General features: G+C 43.3%; 3 protein-coding genes across 7 annotated transcripts in view; 2 read left to right on the top strand and 1 right to left on the bottom strand.

The window, feature by feature from the left end:
- LOC129718604 (protein artichoke) overlaps positions 1–20,221 on the top strand; it is a 59,442-nt gene extending 39,221 nt beyond the window's left edge. For all 5 annotated transcript variants that reach the window (XM_055669531.1, XM_055669530.1, XM_055669534.1 and 2 more), the window contains exons 3-5: positions 15,693–15,837; positions 15,897–15,989; positions 16,048–20,221. In XM_055669531.1, the coding sequence (XP_055525506.1) occupies positions 15,693–15,837; positions 15,897–15,989; positions 16,048–19,776 (3,967 nt within the window). In that variant the 3' untranslated portion in view covers positions 19,777–20,221. The remainder of the gene's footprint in view (positions 1–15,692; positions 15,838–15,896; positions 15,990–16,047) is intronic.
- On the top strand, positions 6,405–12,978 carry LOC129718609 (uncharacterized). Its single transcript, XM_055669539.1, has 2 exons — positions 6,405–7,865; positions 12,894–12,978. Exons 1-2 carry the CDS (start codon positions 7,505–7,507, stop codon positions 12,917–12,919), a joined length of 387 nt encoding a protein of 128 aa, XP_055525514.1. The 5' UTR covers positions 6,405–7,504; the 3' UTR covers positions 12,920–12,978.
- Positions 20,212–20,846, bottom strand: LOC129718608 (uncharacterized). Its single transcript, XM_055669538.1, has one exon. The coding sequence runs from the start codon at positions 20,844–20,846 to the stop codon at positions 20,247–20,249; it is 600 nt and encodes a 199-aa protein (XP_055525513.1). The 3' UTR covers positions 20,212–20,246.
- Between the last annotated feature and the right edge of the window lie 86 nt (positions 20,847–20,932).

The following is a 20,932-nucleotide window of genomic DNA, read 5'->3' as shown; positions in this document are numbered from 1 at the left end:
AGTCGAAAAAATATATTTTTTATCGGAGCTGAGCTCCTTCTTTATTTGGTGCTAAGTAAGAACTGATTTACAATTGACTCTTAACCTACGAAGAAACCTCGCGTTGTGGTCAGCTCCGTCTAGAACAAAGGGGGTATTTGTATGCATTGCTGATAGCTAGACGATGGTGTTATGCTTATGTTGCATTTCCTGTAGATATCGTTTGGGTGGTCTGGGAAAGATTGTTGTGGTTTCCGGAATGATCTCAACTCGTCTGGTGAAATTGCAATAACGTTGTTGCTCGTTGCTAACTCCTCCCTTCTTAAATGACTTTGTCCTCAAAGTTCACGAATGGATGGGGCGTAGTGGCGTTGGTGTGTCGAAGAATGCCTGGAGTTCTTTTTTTCTTTCTTCTGATAGTTCCTCCGTCTCGGTGATAAGTGGCGTGTGTTTGGTTATTGGAGATGACGGCTCTGGTTTTTCTATTGTGATGACCTCATCTGCTTTGTCGAATTGGACTCTGATGTTGCTTTTATAGGTATGTCTGGAAAAGTAGCAAAATATTGCTATTATGCTTGCAATAAGAATTATTGTTGATAGGCCGAGGGAACCAAAAAGATTGAGCTTCCAATTTATGGAATGATTTTGTAAGTTGAGTAGCTGTAACTTATCTCTGTGTTGAATGGTCAGGTTTTGAAGGTATTCGGCTGGTGGTACGTCTATTGTTTTTATCTCATTGGCTAATAGTCCTGTTGTTGGGAAATAAACTCGACCAGGTATAGTGGTTTCGGGGTTTGAGTATAGTTCTCCGTTGATATGAAGATTGCAGTCGGCGAACTGAATTAGAAACGATCCGTTTAGCGTTTGGCTGAGATTGGTGCAATTTGATGAGACTTCTACGACTGCGTCGTTAATTAAAACTGCTCCGTCGTTTATTCGTTTCACAAGTCCTCCTGAGTATACCTTTTCAAAGGTGCAATTGGAATGTCTTCCCGTGGTCAATCTGTGTATGCAATCGTTGGCGTGTTCGAGTTGTGACATCTCGCAGAGAAAATACTTATTTTGATCTTCACATGGTTGGCTCATCTCGTATACGTGCGTGATGTTCCTAACGATGTAATTTCTGTTGAGTGCTATTCGTTTGTTAGATCTTATTATGGAATCTATGTAATCATATTCAAAAGATACTGTAGATATTCGTGGTACCTTTAGTATGTAGAGGATGTGAGTATTGTTTAACATCACTTGAGCTTGTGATTGTGACAATAATTCCTCGAATGTATTCATTTCTATTTCGTGAAATTGCAGGAATGTGGCTATTTTTGTGAAGTCCTTCATGGATAGTAATTTGCTACTCGGGATTCCGTGTTTAGCCATCAGTATTGCTTCTTCTAATGTTTCCACTTGGTTTTGGAGAGAGTCTAGATTCGAGAGAACTATCAGTTGATTAATTTCTAATGAATGATTCTTCGTTCTTTCATTTTCGATCCTTAGTACTTCGTTGGTGATATCGGTTATTTCTTGAATTCTCTTGTCCATGGCTTCGTTGATTAAGATTTGCTTGTTATTTTGAAAGATGAGGGAGTTTATAGATGAGTTGATCATTCGAAGGTCCTCGGCATCCGGGCTTCCGGCGATCCATTTCCATGCTGTTCCGATAGTATCCCATCTTTTTGGTCTTCTTGTCAGAGGTTTGATTTTTGTGAATGTTTCATACAATTTATAGTTTTTTATCTGTATTAATTCGTATAACGGGTTAGTGGAAGGATTGTTTTGAATGTCGCGATTGACGTTAGATATAGTTTTTCCGATTTGTATCAAGTCGATTGGATGGATAATACGTATGTGTCCTGTCTTTATTCTTGCTTTTCCAAGTGGTATAATGGCCAAAGGATTATTTGTCAAGTCGTGAATTTGTATGGATGCCTGCATATTAGACACGCAGAGGGCGAGTCTGAAAAGATATTAAGAGGATGATTATTCATGTGGATCCTTCCTTAGGTTACATTTGTGTATTTTTCTGTTATTTGAATCTATAATATATGTGCTGTGATTCTCTTTTATTTTGACTATGTTATATCTACTTTTCCTTTTGTTTTTGGAGCACGTTTTCTCATATGCGTAAGAGTCAATAGTGTATGGCTGATAGAGCTTTGGTATTATTTTCTCGTCTTTGTTTTTATAAAGTTGTAATATTTTTTCGTTATTTTTGTTTCGAATTGTGGCTATCTCCTCGTATGTTGCGTTGTTCCTACTCTCACCTATATAAATGTTTTTTGGAGTATTTTTTGTGAAGGAATGTATGGTGTTATTATATTTGTGTGTTGCCTCTTGAATAAGTACTTTCACGGGCATATCTGGATTTAGTGCTTTAGTGCACCTAGCTATTTCTCGAATTGTAGAATGGCATCTTTCTACTTGGCCATTTGTTTCCGATCTATTAACTGGGGTTTTGAAAATTTGTACTCCCAAATTTAGAATCATTTGCTCTACAACATTTGATACGAATGAGCTCTCATTGTCAATAACGATATGGGCAGGCAAGTCCCAATCGTAAAGAAGTTGTAAAAGAACGTCTTTTATGTCTGAGATGGCTTTGGATTTGATGGGTCGCATTTTTAGGTATTTTGAGAATTTATCTAATGACGATATGAAGAGGTTATTCGCGTTGTACAAAAATATATCTATGTGAACTATTTCTCCGGGATATTGGGGAATGGGTGTTTTAACCGGTATGAATTTTTGTGGTTGTCTCTCATATTTTTTTGTTTTGCAGATTTCGCAAGTTTTAACATAATTTTGGATGAGTTTATGCATCCCAGGGAAGAAGAATCGTTTAACGAGTTGTAGTGAATTCTCTTTTGCGTTACGATGCGCAAAGTTGTGAATGTTTTTTATCTCGTCAAGTTGGCGTTCTTCGTCCTCAAGATCTTCGACTCTTAATTGCGAGAATCTTGCTCTAGTTATTTTAGGATTAAAGTGGGTTTTATAAATTTCTTGGATGGTTCCCATAGTTGGTTCGTCTGTAAATATACCGTTCAGGACTCCGGGATTTAGAAATCTTAGCAATTTGTCTTTTAGAAAATCGATCGTGAATTGTTGTTCCACAAATATATGTCTGGTGAATTTTTCAAAAGGGACATTAAATTCATATGATGAATTCGGTCCGATCTGAAAAATCAGCTGGTTGCGGAACACATTAATTGGGGCCTCTGTGGAGGGTATGTACGAGCTGTCGTCGTCTTCTGCTGAATGTTGGGTTACGGTTAATGAGTTAATTTGGATTCTGGATAGTGCATCAGCCACCACGTTGGACTTTCCGGCTTTATAGAACATTTCGTAATCGTGTTCCTCAAGAAATGCCTTCCAACGTTTCAGCTTAGCATTATTGTTTTTAGGTGATAATGTGAATGTGAGTGGGAGATGATCTGTATAGATTTTTAATTTTGCTCCGTATATGAAGTTCCTTAAGTTGTGGAGTGCCCACACGACACCAAGCATCTCTCTCTCGTTGGTTGCATAGTTTTCTTCTGTGCTGGAAAGAGTTCGAGAAATAAAAGTTATTGGTCGTTCTCCATCTGGAAATTGCTGAGACAGAACTGCTCCCAGTGCGATATCTGATGCGTCTGTGGTGAGGATAAAAGGCTTCTCAAAATCTGGAAAGGTTAAGACGTCGTTAGATGATAATATATCTTTAAGTGTATTAAATGAGTTGATTGCTTCTTCGTCCAGTTTGATTGCATGGTTTTTTGATTGATTCTTCGGAATTTGGCGATGGCCATCCTCCCCTCTTAAAAGCTTTGTAAGGGGTTTCGCGAGTTTAGCGTAATCCCTTACAAAACGTCTGTAATAGCCAGAGAGTCCGAGAAAGGCTCTCAAATCCTTGAGGTTTTTGGGTTCCGGGTACTTCCGGATACATTCAACTTTTTTCGTGTTAGGCTTTAGTCCGTCTTCTGATACAATGAATCCTAGGAACTCGACTTCTGTTTTCAAGAATTCTGATTTGTCTGGTTGGATTTTGAAATTGGCTTTTCGTAATGTTTGGAGGATTATTTCGAGATTTTTTAGATGTTCTTCAAATGTTTTGCTAAAAATTATAATGTCATCTATGTATACGTGACAAATTTTTCCGATGTGTTCTCTGAGAACATCATCCATTACTCTTTGAAAAATAGAAGGAGCGTTCTTTAATCCAAACGGTAGGCGAATAAATTCGTACTTCCCGTTATTGACTGAGAACGCTGTTTTTTCGATGTCTTTTTCTGACACTGGTATTTGGTGAAAGCCTGAGGCCAGATCCAATGTCGTGAAATATTTGTTTGCTCCTAAGTTAGCCAAAACTGCAGATGTGTCAGGGATAGGGTACCTGTCGCTTATTGTTTTCGAATTTAATTTCCTGTAATCTATCACCATTCGGTACTTCTTTTCGTTAGAAGCGTCCAATTTTTTTGGGACGATCCACACGGGAGAATTATACGGTGAATGGGAAGGTCTGATTATACCGTCATGAAGTAATTTTTCCACTTGTTTGTTGACCTCTGATTTTAATGCTTGTGGATATGGGTAAGTTTTGCTGTATACTGCGTTTTCGTCTGTTGTTTTAATGTCTGCTTTTACTCTGGTAGTAAAGGGTAATTTTTCGTCTGGAGGTTGAAATAAATCTTGAAATTTCTTAAGTATTTTGTTGAGTTCATTTCTCTGGTATTCGTCCAGGTGACTATCGCGGATGTTGATCTTGTTTACTTCTTGTAGTTTGTATTGAAGTAAAGGGATTACAAATTGATTTTCCAAAATTAATCTTTCATTTGAAGTGTCTATGACTGCTTTGAGTTCCTTCAGGGTGTCGTGTCCTATTATTGCGTCAAAGGATTTTAGTTCCTTTAGGTGGAAGAATTTGATTAGGGCGTCTGAATAAGGTAAAAATAACTTTCCTCTTGAATATTTCTCTATTTTTATATCCCCGCCCACTGAGGATACATGGAATGTTTGTTTCACATTGTGTGAAATATTAGTGTGTTTTGGATGAATGAAATTTTTGTTTGAACCTGTATCGATTAAGATTTTGAGTGGTTTGTTGGCTTTGCCATAATAAAGAAAGTATGGTAGGGTGGATTTTATCCTAAAAAATTGAGCTCGGCATTGTTTTCTATGTCCTCTTCAGGAAGATCGCGTTCTTGGTTTTCGACTTGTCTCATGTAGCGTTGGTAAGTACTGGATTCTTCGGGATAATATTCTTCATCTTCTGACGGGCAGTAGTCTGCTCTTTCGTCGTTCTCGATTTCAACTGGTGGGTCTTCGTATTTTCCGGTTACCGTGTTAAAAAGTCTCGGACGTTTTGATGGGTTTGGTTGTTGGGGTCGATTACCATAATTAACTTGGTTTGTTCTAATTGACTGATCAACTTCCATAGGTTCTGGTGGGGGTCTAAATGGATTTCTCTGAGGGACTCTAGGCGGTTGGTTCATGTGTTGTTGTAGGGGTTGCCTAAAGTTATTGAAGTGTGGAGGTGGTCTGTTATTCTGGAAAATTGGTTGTGGTCTAAAATTGTGGTTGGGAAATACTTGTACTGGTCTGAATGGTACAGGGTCTCGTCTCGGTGCCATTCTAGGTGGTATCCTAGGTGGAGCGAGCGGAATCAAATTTCTGGGTGGTGTTGCCATTTCATGATGCCTAGGTCTGGTTAACATTTTTCTGCATTCTACATTCTGAAATGCAATACAGTAGCTGTAGGCTGCTGCCAGAGATGTCGGTTCGTAATTGCGAATAAATTTATAGACATCTCCGTCGAGACCTCTAATGAAGGCGTCTATAGCTTTTGTTGGTGATCAACAAGTTTCACCCCACACTTCATCCCTGGTTGGAGTCAACTATACAGTCCACTATATACATATACGAAAATAAGCGGCATACGAGAGATTGGCTACTCTATCCGAAAGCAAGCGGCACACGGGAACTGAAGACGGTCACAGCGGCAAATCACACACCAACCATCATCATCATCATCGTTAGCGTCGGCCAAACCCGCTACTGATAAGTGGTGGTGAGCCCTTATCACTACCGTGAGAGCAAGACTGATGACCTGCTAATCGAGGAGGATCGGTATCGGGATCAATCGGGATCAATCGGGATCAATCGGGAGGCGCAACGATCACTTCGGGAGAAAAACATCGCCGCTTGGACTCACTCCACCTTGGCCCACTTTCGGATCAGCAGCAGTCATCACTCCCATTTCGAACTTCAACAAGAGCGGCTCAGGAAGACCGCCAGGAATTTATAACTCATTCTTATATTAAATTAGCAGTTAAAAATATAATTATTAAATACACTTTCACTGTTTAATGAATAAAAATAGTGCGTTTAAGTAATTCGCGGAATAGAACAAGGTGTTAGTTTCCTTATTCATTGCAACCATCCAAAGAGGCGGATTGAGTTGCAAGGCATTCGGCGTGGTCCACGGCTGGACACAATTGGTAAAGTTATTTCGAGTGCGAGCGCAATCTCTGGTTAGGCCGCTAACGCGGCAATAACGCAAGCCCAGCATCCCTATTTCGTGTTGGACTGGAGGTAAATCCAACATATTGGTCCTTCGAGCCGGATCGAGGACTGATCCGGATCATCAAGGCTGGGCTTTCGCCATTGCATTTTGGAGCGACTCCTTCATTTACGGGACGACGCCATTTTGGGCGGTGAAGTTTATTGGAGTATTGGGGAACAAAGGTTGTTCCGCCATCGCATATTCTCTAACGCTTTTTATCCGCCATCGCTTAACTGGACATTGGCGCCAAGGGATTTTTCTCAGGTGAGTTGATCCACTACCATATGTCCAGCCGAAGCTTATCGTTTATGCAATACTAACACACGTTTTCGAACATTATTGCTTTGCACATCGAGTTACTTTACTGCACTGTCGGCATTTATATTGGATAACGGTTGAAGTTGGATAAAGCACACCACTAATTGGAAGGATTGGAAGGAAATAGTCTGAACCCTATCATTAAGAAGAGGAAGCGCAGAACAAGGTTCTCCAGGTTAGTGGACAATTGATGGTATATGTTCGCCGAAGCTAGGCTCGGATACTTCACAATTATAATAAAATATCCTCTTCGACGGTGCGTTGTGCTTTATACTATTCTACTCTATATGCGAGTCTATGAGGCTACTTACGGAGACAAGTTTATAATGTACGATACATTTGCTACTCGAACTTACTTTGTGATTTGCTGCGCTGTTAGTTTCTCCAGGTGAGATTCAACAGTATATGGCCAGCCGTGGCCTGGGCTTTTATTGATACTACATGCTTGCTTTCCCACCTCGATTTCCCGTTTCTATCGATCATTTGAGATTATTTTGGAACAAACCCACCGCATCGCCACTTAGTTCGCTATTGGTCACAAATTTACATTCGCTTGGAGTGCAACAATATATTCCGTCAGGTAAAATATAGAATAGTATATGCCTGGCGAGGCTAGGATCGTTCGCAGAATATTACACCACCTATTTTTTTCGCTTTTAACAATCGGTTACCATGCCAGCCGCCACTGGATCCGCTACAAAAAAGGCACCGTCCCTGAAGGGCTGGATAACGAAATTGAAGGAAATTCAATCATCCTTCAATGATATTTGGGAATTTGTGGAACAATTCCCGGATGGAAGCACTATCACTGAAATCGAAGTCCGTTTGCAAAAACTCGAGGAATTGTGGGAGAAATTTGGGGAGACACTTGTCGAGATTAAATCACACGACGATTTTCCACCCGAGAGTGGAGACGCCTACGACAAAGAGAGAAGAGAGTTCAGTAACCGTTATTATCGTGCAAAGCCGTTCCTGTTGGAGCGAATTAAGGAACACCAAGCTCCTCCACTGTTGGAACAATCCACCCATGCAGGTGATACTACAATGCAAGGTTCGCTCGACCACGTTCGTCTCCCGCAAATCAAACTGCAGTCGTTTGACGGGAACATTGATGAATGGCTAAGCTTTCGAGATTTGTTCACTTCTCTTATCCATTGTAAGGCGGATCTGCCGGAGGTTGAAAAATTCCACTACCTCAAGGGTTGCCTACAAGGGGAACCGAAGGGTCTAATTGACCCATTGCAAATTACTAGATCAAACTACTTGATCGCTTGGGATATGCTGCTAAAAAGGTACGACAACAGCAAACAATTGAAAAAGCGACAGGTCCAATCGCTGTTTCAGTTGCCAACAGTTTCTAAGGAATGCCACAACCAACTTCATGCTTTATTAGAAGGTTTCGAAAGGATAGTACAAACACTTGACCAGATAGTGCAACCGATTGAATACAAGGACCTACTTCTAACTAATCTTCTCACAACGCGATTAGACCCGATAACTCGCCGGGGGTGGGAAGAAATTTCTGCTACACAGAAAACGGATACGGTGAAGGAATTGTTGGAGTTCCTGCACCGTCGGACTCAAGTACTGGAATGTTTGCCTCCGAGAATGGTGGACACTAAGGGAGGTAACCAACTGCCACCCCAAAGGCAGAGGCCAGTGGTGGTTAAAACTAGTTACAGCACAGTGCAATCGTCCGGTATACGATGCACAGTGTGCTCGGCAAACCATTTACTATTCCAATGCGAGACATTTCAGCGGATGTCGGTGACAGAGCGTGATGCCCTCGTTCGCACTCACTCACTTTGCCGCAATTGTTTTAGACTCGGTCATCAAGCAAAAGATTGCCAGTCTAAGTATTCTTGTCGCTCGTACAAGAGTCGTCATCATACAATGGTATGCTTTAAACGGGAAAGGGAGAACACCTCCAAAAATCGAAGTACCACTACTACCGGTGCTACCCCAAGTGCAACTACGGGAAAACAACCATCCACGCCATCTAATTCGTCCCAAATAGTCAATATGGTGGCTACCAGCACATCAGTGTCAAATTCTGCAACGTATATCAAATCAACGGTTCTTCTGGCTACTGCAGTGCTTCTTGTTGAGGACGATCATGGCAACCAAGTACCAGCACGCGCACTTCTCGATTCAGGCTCTGAGAGTAACTTCATCTCGGAGAAGTTAAGTCAACGGTTGAAGGTAGACCGTAAAAAGGTGGATATTTCCGTTCTGGGTATTGGACAAGCAGCTACAAGGGTTAAACAACGGATTCAGGCAACAATTCGTTCAAGAATATCGGATTTTACACGGGAAATGGGCTTTCTCGTGTTACCTAAGGTTACGGTACATTTGCCAACGGCAACGGTAAATGTGAAGGGATGGAGTATTCCAGAGGGTATCCAACTCGCCGATCCCTCGTTCTGTGTGTCTATGGGAATAGACTTAGTACTAGGCATTGAGGCGTTTTTCGACTTCTTCGTATCTGGTCGAAAAATCACATTGGGAGAGCAGATGCCGTCATTGAATGAATCCGTATTTGGATGGGTGGTTTCTGGCGGGCTGTCATCGATCGAGCAGGCGCCACGTGTCAGCTGCCACGTGACTATGAAAGGACTGGATGAATTGGTTGCAAAATTTTGGGCTTGTGAGGAAATCGAGCTCAAAAGGTCATATTCAAAGGAAGAAGAACGATGTGAGGAAATATTTAAACAGACAGTACAGCGCGGCACTGACGGACGATATACGGTTGCGTTGCCAATGGTTGAGGATGCATTTACTCGTCTGGGTGAATCAAAAAATATCGCATTACGACGTCTCCAAGGAACGGAGCGGAGGTTGGCAAGGAATTCTGATTTGAAGCAGCAATATTTGGCATTCATGAGCGAATATATAGAGTTAGGGCATATGCGGTTGATTAAGGAGACCCAACGAGCAGCAGCAGAGCGATGCTATTTACCACATCATCCCGTGGTGAAGGAGGCCAGTACGACCACTAAGGTCCGCGTCGTTTTTGATGCTTCATGCAAGACCTCCGCGAATATTTCGTTAAACGAGGTGCTGTTGGTGGGACCGGTAATTCAGGAGGAGTTACGTTCGATTATATTGCGTTGCAGAACGAAGCAAATCATGTTGGTCGCCGACGTTGAGAAAATGTTTCGGCAAATCTTCATTAGGCAAGATGATAGACCACTGCAGTGTATTCTTTGGCGGTCGTCGCCCACGGATGAAGTAGCAACGTATGAACTTAATACGGTGACATACGGAACTAAGCCTGCCCCGTTTCTTGCGACACGAACATTAACCCAACTGGCAAGAGATGAAGGAGCACGATTCCCTCTAGCAGCGAGGGCGGTTATGGAAGACACCTATATGGATGACGTTATCACGGGGTCGAACGACCAGGAGGAGGCACATCAATTAAGGCTGCAATTGGATGCAATGATGAACAGTGGAGGATTTCGTCTTCGTAAATGGGCATCGAACTGCGCTGAGGTTTTACGTGAAATTCCGAAGGAGAATCTAGCGATAAGCGATGTGAGTGGTATAAATCTAGACCCAGACCCTTCTGTGAAGACACTAGGATTGACCTGGATGCCAAGAACGGACGTTTTCAGATTCCAGTTCAATATCCCGCCACTGGAAAGATATGAGGAGCTTTCTAAACGCCAAATCCTTTCGATCATAGCTACGCTTTTCGATCCATTGGGGCTCATCGGAGCTGTTATTACATCAGCCAAAATATTCATGCAACTATTGTGGACCTTGCAAACAAAGAAAGGGAGCAGATTAGACTGGGACGAACCGCTACCTTTGACGGTGGGTGAGAGTTGGCGGAGGTTTTATTCAAGATTACCTTTGCTCAACGAAATTCGCATCAATCGTTGCGTCATCCTCCCAGGAGCGGTGACAGTAGAACTTCATTGCTTTAGTGATGCTTCAGAAAAGGCGTATGGAGGGTGTGTCTACATCCGAAGTATGGATTCAACAGGGAACGTAGCTGTACAACTGTTGACCTCAAAATCCAAGGTTGCTCCATTAAGGTGTCAAACGATACCGAGATTAGAGCTTTGTGGAGCGGAGCTGGTAGCAAAATTATATGGCAAAATTCAACAGTCGTTGAAGCTCAATTTACCCACCTACTTTTGGACCGACTCTACGTGTGTACTGCGCTGGATTCAAGCAGTTCCTACTACATGGAGTACCTACATCGCTAACAGAGTGTCCAAAATACAAGGTCTAACGGAACCAAATACTTGGAGGCACGTTCCGGGAGTCCAAAACCCAGCAGACCTGATTTCAAGAGGCATCAGCGCAGAGGACATATTGCATAATGACTTCTGGTGGCACGGGCCATCATGGTTGGCTGAGAGTCAAGAGTTTTGGCCTAAGACTCTAATAAATCAAGTTGACGATGAAGCAGAGGAGAAGAAACGTCGGGCTGTAATAGCAGCCACAGTATCTTCGACAGCAGAATTTACAGACTGGTATCTTGGTAAATTTTCTTCCTTTTCAAAGTTACTGAGACATACGGTAATTTGGCTACGCGCCAGAGAAATGTTTCGCTCGAGAGGGAAAAGGTACCCATCAGGATTCCTCACAACGAAAGAGTTACGAGAAGCAGAACGAACACTTATCGAACGAGTGCAAAGAGAGTGTTTTTCGATGGAATGGGAAGCGCTTTCTAAGGGGGAAGCAGTTTCTCAGCGATCATCGTTGCGTTGGCTTAATCCCAAAATTTCTCAGGATGGGCTTATTAGAGTTGGCGGCCGTCTTCAGCACGCTCAGGAACCTTTCGATACAAAACATCCAATAGTCCTACCTGCGCGTCATCATCTAACGAAGCTAATATTTTTGTATTATCATGGGCGAATGCTCCATGCAGGACCCCAGTTACTTTTGAGCGTAGTAAAACTGCGCTATTGGCCACTAAGAGGAAGGGATGCAGCGAGACAGACGGTTCACAAGTGCCAAAAGTGTTTTCGAGCAAACCCAACTTCGGTACCGCAATTCATGGGTGATTTACCAGCGGCTCGAGTAAACGTGGCACGTCCATTTTCGAAAACGGGTGTGGATTATTTTGGTCCAATATATTTGCGACCTGCGCCCAGGCGACCAATAGTGAAGGCCTACGGTTCTATTTTTGTTTGTTTCTGCACAAAGGCTGTGCACATTGAGCTTGTGTCAGATTTGTCGACAGAAAGATTTTTACAAGCACTTCGCCGTTTTGTGGCACGGAGAGGAAGACCATCGGATTTGTACTCCGACAACGGTACGAATTTTGTCGGAGCTCGCAATAAACTCCAAGAATTACTGCGCTTGTTAAAAAATAAGGAACATCATGGAAGGGTAGCTAAATACTGTGCAGAGGACGGAGTTCAATGGCATTTCAGTCCCCCAAGTGCGCCACATTTCGGTGGGCTTTGGGAGGCGGCAGTTCGCTCGGCGAAGCACCACATCTTGAGAGTGCTGGGGGAGAACCCAGCTACATCGGAGGATATGAGCACGTTGCTCGTACAGGTGGAGGGATGTCTAAACTCTCGACCGATTACTGCCAGTTCCGAGGATCCCAACGATCTAGAACCACTCACCCCAGCACATTTTTTGGTCGGTGCCTCACTACAAGCACTCCCAGATCAGAATTACCTAGACATTCCAACCAACCGTTTAAAACAGTGGCAACTGGTACAAAGAAATGTTCAAAACTTCTGGATAAGGTGGAAAAGAGAATATCTATCGCAACTACAATCTCGCATAAAACGTTGGCGAGTACCTGTTCCAATTGAAGAAGGCAAGCTAGTCATCATTAAAGACGATAATTTACCCCCGCTACGATGGAAAACCGGCAGGATTCAAAAGGTCCATCCTGGCCAAGATGGTGTTGTCCGAGTAGTGACACTCAAAACCGCAACAGGCTCACTAACTAGGCCTGTAGAAAAAATTTGCATTTTACCTTCAGCAGAGTTTGACGAGGACGACGAAGGCTCTGGTCGAGTGAACCAATAAACCCTAATTTCCATCACACCCTGGTCGAGGAGGAGTTTTTTTGTATTCTTTTCAGAAATCTGGCTATTTCTGGGTGGGTGAGGATGTTGGTGATCAACAAGTTTCACCCCACACTTCATCCCTGGTTGGAGTCAACTATACAGTCCACTATATACATATACGAAAATAAGCGGCATACGAGAGATTGGCTACTCTATCCGAAAGCAAGCGGCACACGGGAACTGAAGACGGTCACAGCGGCAAATCACACACCAACCATCATCATCATCATCGTTAGCGTCGGCCAAACCCGCTACTGATAAGTGGTGGTGAGCCCTTATCACTACCGTGAGAGCAAGACTGATGACCTGCTAATCGAGGAGGATCGGTATCGGGATCAATCGGGATCAATCGGGATCAATCGGGATCAATCGGGAGGCGCAACGATCACTTCGGGAGAAAAACATCGCCGCTTGGACTCACTCCACCTTGGCCCACTTTCGGATCAGCAGCAGTCATCACTCCCATTTCGAACTTCAACAAGAGCGGCTCAGGAAGACCGCCAGGAATTTATAACTCATTCTTATATTAAATTAGCAGTTAAAAATATAATTATTAAATACACTTTCACTGTTTAATGAATAAAAATAGTGCGTTTAAGTAATTCGCGGAATAGAACAAGGTGTTAGTTTCCTTATTCATTGCAACCATCCAAAGAGGCGGATTGAGTTGCAAGGCATTCGGCGTGGTCCACGGCTGGACACAATTGGTAAAGTTATTTCGAGTGCGAGCGCAATCTCTGGTTAGGCCGCTAACGCGGCAATAACGCAAGCCCAGCATCCCTATTTCGTGTTGGACTGGAGGTAAATCCAACAGCTTTCTTATTATATGTTTCAATCAGAGCCTTTGATGCCTCTGGGTGTGTAAATCTGTCGTCCGTTTTAACCTGATTGGCGATTAGGGATAGTAATCGGTTTACCTTGTCGAAATACGTTTCCAGTGAATCGTTCTTTTGTTGCACGCTCATCAGTTGGTAGTCTAATGTCTCTAAGTCTCGTTTTTCGCCATAATATGTGAGAAGTGTTTTTTTATGACATTCCAGTTGATGCTAACATTGGAGGCTACCAGCGCATCGTTTGCCTCACCTTTGATTTTTCTGCGTATTGTTTTGCAGACCATGTGAAATCTATTTTGCTGTTCTATACTATGTGATGTGTTGGTTTGGTATAGCTTAACCAAACTGTCAACATCACAGAGCCAATTGTTTAATTCCCCTGGCTCACCAGTGAAAAATGGTAAGTCCTTTACTAAATCTGGAATCTTCTCAAAAGATTCTGGGTTTACCGCGGATCCATCGGGACGAGTGAATATTAGCGGTGGATCGCTGTAGTCAGGTGACGCTGGAGGGATATTTGCCGTTTCGAGAGCTGCGAGTCGGCTTAGGATATCGTCTACTATGGGATTCTGAGCCATTTTTATTTTTATATTTAATTTCTTGAACAATTCGTTCAATTCTTCCAGTTTGTTTAAGGCTATTTTTTTTTACTCTTGGTTACTATCGCTTAATATTCTTATATATAATTTTACTTTCACTTTTTCACTTTCACTTTATTTTTACTGCTTGTTTTTTATTTTTAAGAAAAGGTTTATTACTTACAGTACTAGCCTGAGCATCCTGTGGGTATGCCACGGGATTGCGGGACACGTAGACTCCGTTTTCGATCCTTCTTACAGGGAAAATCTGGAGATCTTCTTGAGCGCCTGCTCAGATTGTTATCGAGTCCTATTACCTCAGCTCGACCAATTGCCGGGTTGCAATTGAAACCAGGTCGAGTCGGGACCGATAGGTGACTTCCTTCCTTCTCGGTACGGTCGGTAGATTCCTTTTTTGCCGGGACGAGTGGTTAGCTGTTCCGGATACTTGGGGACCGATTCGTACGGCTGCTTCTGCGATTGGGATAGGTTTCGCTCAAAGTGCGGATGTGAAATCCTCTTACAGTTTCACTATCCGGTGTTTGATGGTAAAAGATGTTCACTTCACTCTAACGTTGTGATACTTCTTTTTGGTTTCGACACTTTAACACTTTTGAACTTAATTTCACACTAAGGTCCCTATTCGGGCGCCAGTTAAGACTTCCCTTAAGGGAAAGTCGAAAAAATATATTTTTTATCGGAGCTGAGCTCCTTCTTTATTTGGTGCTAAGTAAGAACTGATTTACAATTGACTCTTAACCTACGAAGAAACCTCGCGTTGTGGTCAGCTCCGTCTAGAACAAAGGGGGTATTTGTATGCATTGCTGATAGCTAGACGATGGTGTTATGCTTATGTTGCATTTCCTGTAGATATCGTTTGGGTGGTCTGGGAAAGATTGTTGTGGTTTCCGGAATGATCTCAACTCGTCTGGTGAAATTGCAATAACGTTGTTGCTCGTTGCTAACTCTCTAGTGTGGAATGTTCCGAACAGTAGTTGGAATGGTAACTTGCAACAAAGACGTTGCAACTAAAAAAAATTCCAATCGATCTGCGGTGGCCAATTACCCCAACACGGGGAGGTGCCCCGGTGAAGTTACTCAAATCGGATAAAATGGGAAAATTGCACGCTGCACTCACGCCCTTCTTGAGTAACGCGGTCCTCTCCTATCTCGCAACCGACGAATCGATTGTCAATTATCTTCCATACCGAACTCCGCCGCTGAGAGCTCTCGGTTAATCCCCGTAACGCGCCGAGATTAGAGCAATGCATCTGAAGCGGCCGTTGGCAATTCATAACCATTACCATATTCATCCAAACGGCCAATTTAATGAAAAAGGCAAACCTAATTAGGGTTATTTTTTTGATTTTTTGTTTTATTTTTTCTACCCTCGTTCTACCAGATGTAACATCGAAGCAGTTGGCAACAATAGCCAGTACGGGTTCATCGCTGTCGATTGCGAGCGAACAGCACTTACGGGTGGCATTCCGGCCGGCTTACCGATCATCGCCTTTTCGCATCGAAGCAGCGGTCTTAGCTCGATCCTCGTAACATGTTTCCCTAGTAAAATGACCGAATTTTATACACTAAAGCTATCTTCTTTCAGGACCTATCACAACTGAGTGCTTCAATAAGAAGATTGGACTTTTCGGAAAATGCAATCCGGTCGCTTCCAGAGAAGGTCTTCTCCATGATTGGGGTACGTAAAATTAAATCAATCCATCATCCCAGAGTAACATTATTGCATTTATTTGCAGGAGTACGTCACGGAACTACGACTGGGCCACAATCTGTTCGGCGATAACCTGAACCCGATTTTTTCCACCACTGAACTGCAGACCCTGAAGAATGTCAAGATTCTCGACCTTTCCTACAATCAGTTAATGGCGTTGGATGAGGGAATTTTCGTCGGCTGTCGGAGATTGCAGGAAATTCTACTGGATGGGAACAAGCTGTCTACCGTGCCGGCGACTTCATTTAAAGACCTGCCAGCGCTGAGGGTCATCTCGCTAAGAAACAATTTGATCGAAAACGTTTCCTCTGAATCTTTCACCCTCGCCAACAAGTTGGAACGAATCGATTTACGCTACAATCGCATCCACAGCTTGAAACCGAACGCCTTCGCCAATTTGCAAGCCATGAAAGAGCTGCTACTAGCAGGGAATTTGATCAGTACAGTAGATGAGCGCGCCTTCATGGGGGCAGATTCAATCCAGAAGCTTGACTTGTCCGACAATTTAATCGGCGAGTTTCCAACTTCTGCTTTGAGCTCCATCGAGTCGCTGAAGGTGCTGAATCTCTCGCTCAATAACATCGACAAACTTGAGTACAAACATTTGCAACAGCTTAGAAATTTGCAAATCCTGGATATCAGTAGGAATGTGATAGCATCCGTGCTACCGGGAACGTTCCGTGAGCAAGCGCTGTTGAAATATCTGGACCTCAGTCTCAACTCACTGCGAACGATCGAGGATGATGCCTTCGAAGGGTTGGATAACCTCCAAACGTTGATATTGCGGGATAATAACATCTTCCTGATACCTGGAAGCGCTCTTGGCCGATTGCCGCGTCTCTCTAACCTGTACCTAGATTTCAACCGAGTGGCTGCGCTTTCCTCCAGCATTCTGAAATCGATCCAACCGGAAAATATCAGATATCTTTCGCTCTCACGAAACGTGATTCGTGAGCTTCCACCGAACAGTTTTACATCGTTCAAAAAATTGATCTATCTAGACATTTCTGGCAATAGTTTGGGTTTGATCAGTGAAGACACATTCGCGGGGTTGGATAATACTTTGTTGGAAATTAAGATGTCATACAATAAGATCTCATCCTTCCGCAAGATAGTTCTGCCGAAACTACGTCGGTTGGATATTAGTTCGAACAGCATCGACGATCTCGCTGTGGATGCATTCCACGGTTTGGGCAACCTTCTCTATTTGAATATGAGCACAAATGAACACATTGCGCAGATCACAAGAACCATGATCTATCCTCTCAACAAACTCCAGGTGATCGACATCAGCAACTGCGGACTGAAAACCCTGCAATCCGATCTTTTCCACAACAACACCGAACTAAGAATCATTCTCCTAAGTCACAACCACCTGAAGGTGGTAGAAGAGAACACTTTCATGATTCTGAACAATTTGTTTAGTGTCGATTTATCGAACAATGAAATCGTAGCTATTCGACCTCGAACATTCATCAACACAATAAACTTGCGCACACTGAATTTGCATGGCAATAAATTGAAGGAGTTTAAAGCCGATCACTTCACTAGCGAAACCGCCATGGAGGTGCTCGATCTGTCCGGCAACGAAATCAGTAGCTTTGCAGTAAACACATTCAAGATTCATCCACGATTGCGTCGCATACTTTTGGGTGGAAATCGCATCCAACGGTTCACCTCCGATTTGATCAACTCGTTGGATTTCCTTGAAGTAATTGATTTGAGTAAAAATCAGTTAACAATAATCGACCAGCTAGACTACGCCCGGATGCCTAATTTGCGGGAGTTGTACTTCGCAGGTAACGAGCTGGAACAGGTGAGCGATATGGCGTTCCACAATTCGACACAGCTGCAGATCGTCGATCTCAGCCAGAACAAGCTAGAAAGACTCACGGAGCGTGCGTTCGACGGAATGTTACGCCTGGAGAGGTTGGACTTGAGCCACAATATGCTACAGGAGCTTCCGGAAGGAGTATTCGACAAAAGTCGCATTCAGAAAGTTGAACATCTGATTCTAGCTAACAACAGCTTCCGGTTGATTCCATTCAATGCGCTGAAGGATCAGTCGGATAGTATTTACACGTTGGATATGAGTTATAACCAGTTGAAGGATATTCCGACGTCGAACACGTACATGGTTATGGTTAACATCAAGCATATAGATTTTTCGTTCAATCCTTTATCTGAACAAGCCATCAAACTGTTACTAGAACAACCGAAGACGGCGAGGAAGCTTAACTTGGCCCACACCGGAATCGAACGTTTGCCCATCCTAGAGACACCGTATCTGCAAGTGTTGAATCTATCGATGAACAACATTACCGTTGTGAATGATCGTGTATTTGATAAAACTACTCTGCTGGAAATTCTCGATCTTTCGTCCAACAGAATAGAAAACATCGATCCCATGAAACAGGTTTGGCCCAAGTTAGGTTTACTGAATTACTTGGATTTATCATTGAACCCGATCAAAACGATCATGGCTCATGCGTTCGATGCACTTGCAGCTCTTCGGACTCTCAAAGTTAGAGATCTCTCGGAAATCACTCGTCTCGAGAAGAATGCTTTCAAACCGCTCAGCAGTTTGTCGACCTTAGAAGCGTACAACTTCGTTAAACTGGGTTATATAGATTTGCAAGGCATCTTACAGGAACTTCCTTCGCTGGCATCGATTGACATCGAAGTCAAGGATTCGGTGTTGGAATCTGATCAGCTTCAGGTGATAGACCATCCAAAACTAAACCATCTCGGACTGTACGGACACATGTTGCAAAGTATATCGTCGGGAAGTTTCGCCGGGCTGCGAAACAAAATGCTTAGCGTAACTTTACGGAATACATCCCTGACTTCACTACCACCAGCATTGCTACTGCCATTGCCACGATCTTCACATATAGATTTGGATATTTCGGGTTCAAAAATAACAACTCTCACCCAACCATTCCTGAGTTCTATGGACGATCGGAAGAACAGTCTAGCGATCGCAGGATTAAGCGCTAATCCAATTCAATGTGACTGCCAAGCAAGAGCGTTCCGCAGGTGGATAATGGCAGCTAAAGTAGCAGATGTTCGCTGTTCGACACCGGAAACTGTACAAGGCCGTTTGTTGGTAGAGGTAGGCGATAACGAGCTGGTTTGTGATCAGAAGAAGCCTACCACAACAACCTCACGCACTTCTACGATCACGTTCACGAATTACACATCAATTTACACTCAAGTCATCACGAAAGCTACCCCGACTACCGAGCAGGATATCATCTGGAGTGTAGCACCAACGACAAAGGCGAAGGCCAAAACCAAAATGCCTCCGCGTACTCAAATGCCAATCACCAACGATGACACGCTGATAATTGGAATCGTGGTTGCGGTGATAGTGTTCATATTCTTGGTGATTCTCATCAGTTGCATATGCCGAGTTCGGTGGAGTAATGACACCTATCGTGGACCACCGATTGGCTTATCGACTATGCATCCGAACGGCATGCAGGTGAACTATAAAAACAGCAAGGGCGCTCCCATTTATCCAATGGTGGCCCCCTACGGCCAGAACTATGCAACGTTGCCGTACAAGCAGAGTTCATCGCCAGACGCCCAACCGCGGCCCAGTTACTCAACGATCGGACGAATTCCCTACCAGTACCAAACTCAGCACGTGATGGCTCCTGGTTCCCATCACTCAGCAGCATCCCTCCACTCAGTTCACTCTGGCCAGAATCCCTACATGGCTTATCAGGACGATAAGGCGTACCGATAGTCTTTACGCTTCCCTTTTACTCTTTATTGAGATTTTCTTTTAGCCTCTAACTTATTTATAACTGCTAAGTACAATGTTCTTTATTTTAAATGAGACTAATCGTAAAACAAGCGCATAAGCCAACTGCCAACGTCTTGTCACTACGAGACAACAAAAAAAAATGCAAAATATGTGTGTGTGACAAAAAAGTCAAACTACTGAATAAAATGCTCAAAACAATTTAGTTAGGTAAACCAAGTGTTGGTGGAATTTTCTCCACCCGCGAACAGAAAGCGAACGTTGAATAGCTCTAATGGAAGGCAGAATAATTAGTTGAACTGGTCTCTGTGTGGTGCTGGAACGAAAACGAAACACACTGAAGTCACTACGACGTAAGAAAGCCACACTTTGTTTCTGTACTTTTTTCGTTTAAAAATAAATAAAAAATGACAAATGTAAGAATATAGTTTCGCCATGCTGCTTTAATTTTCTCATTGTTTCTGATAAATCACAACATGATTTCGATTTTCGTTGCCGATTCGGAACTGGCAGACCCATTCCCAGCTTTGCTCGCTGGGGAACTTCACGTCGAATGGCATCGGATCGGTATGAATGCCTTTCCCATCTCGAGGTCCAATGATGATCACATAGCAGCCGTTGAAATTCCTCACATACTCACGAAACGCACAGCCATCGTTGAAATAGCAAAACATCAAAGCATGCCAACCTTGGCTAACATCGCGCAGTGCTTCCGCAAACTGCATGGGAATGTACGTTGTCGTTGCATGCTTTGATCTCCACCAATTTTCGTCCTTCTCAACGCCGGCGATGTGAATACCTGTCGCACTAGTTATCAGCCACTCCAAAAGTCCTGTCCCGCAGCCAATACTGAGCACTCGACTAATACCTAGCCTTGCGAAGCAGATTTGTATTCGTTCTAGGTCCTCCTGCAAGGGCCAAACCCACAGGAACTTGACTCGTTCTTCGAATGGTGCCTCCTGACCGAATTCGATCACTTTCCTCCAGTCCTTGACTGCGATGCACTCATTGATTTCACGCTCCACTTGCGAACCATCGCTCTTCAGATCCATTATTAATAATGAAAACGGGGGGAAAAAATTATACACTTGCGCGTCTATTTCTCGAAACGATGGATTACTCTGCGCAGGTATGGGTG

Source organism: Wyeomyia smithii, chromosome 1, assembly GCF_029784165.1.
Source record: "Wyeomyia smithii strain HCP4-BCI-WySm-NY-G18 chromosome 1, ASM2978416v1, whole genome shotgun sequence".
NCBI classification, from domain to species: Eukaryota; Metazoa; Arthropoda; class Insecta; order Diptera; family Culicidae; genus Wyeomyia; species Wyeomyia smithii.
The sequence above is the reverse complement of the archived record's forward strand: the minus strand, read 5'-3'. Positions and strand labels throughout refer to the sequence as shown.

Bases quoted from the DNA above. Each gene is read 5' to 3' on its own strand.
- LOC129718609 (XM_055669539.1), top strand. From the start codon at position 7,505: ATGCCAGCCGCCACTGGATCCGCTACAAAAAAGGCACCGTCCCTGAAG. The intron at 7,866-12,893 runs GTGATACTACAA...TATTCTTTTCAG, and splicing joins GGAACAATCCACCCATGCAG to AAATCTGGCTATTTCTGGGT.
- LOC129718608 (XM_055669538.1), bottom strand. From the start codon at position 20,846: ATGGATCTGAAGAGCGATGGTTCGCAAGTGGAGCGTGAAATCAATGAG.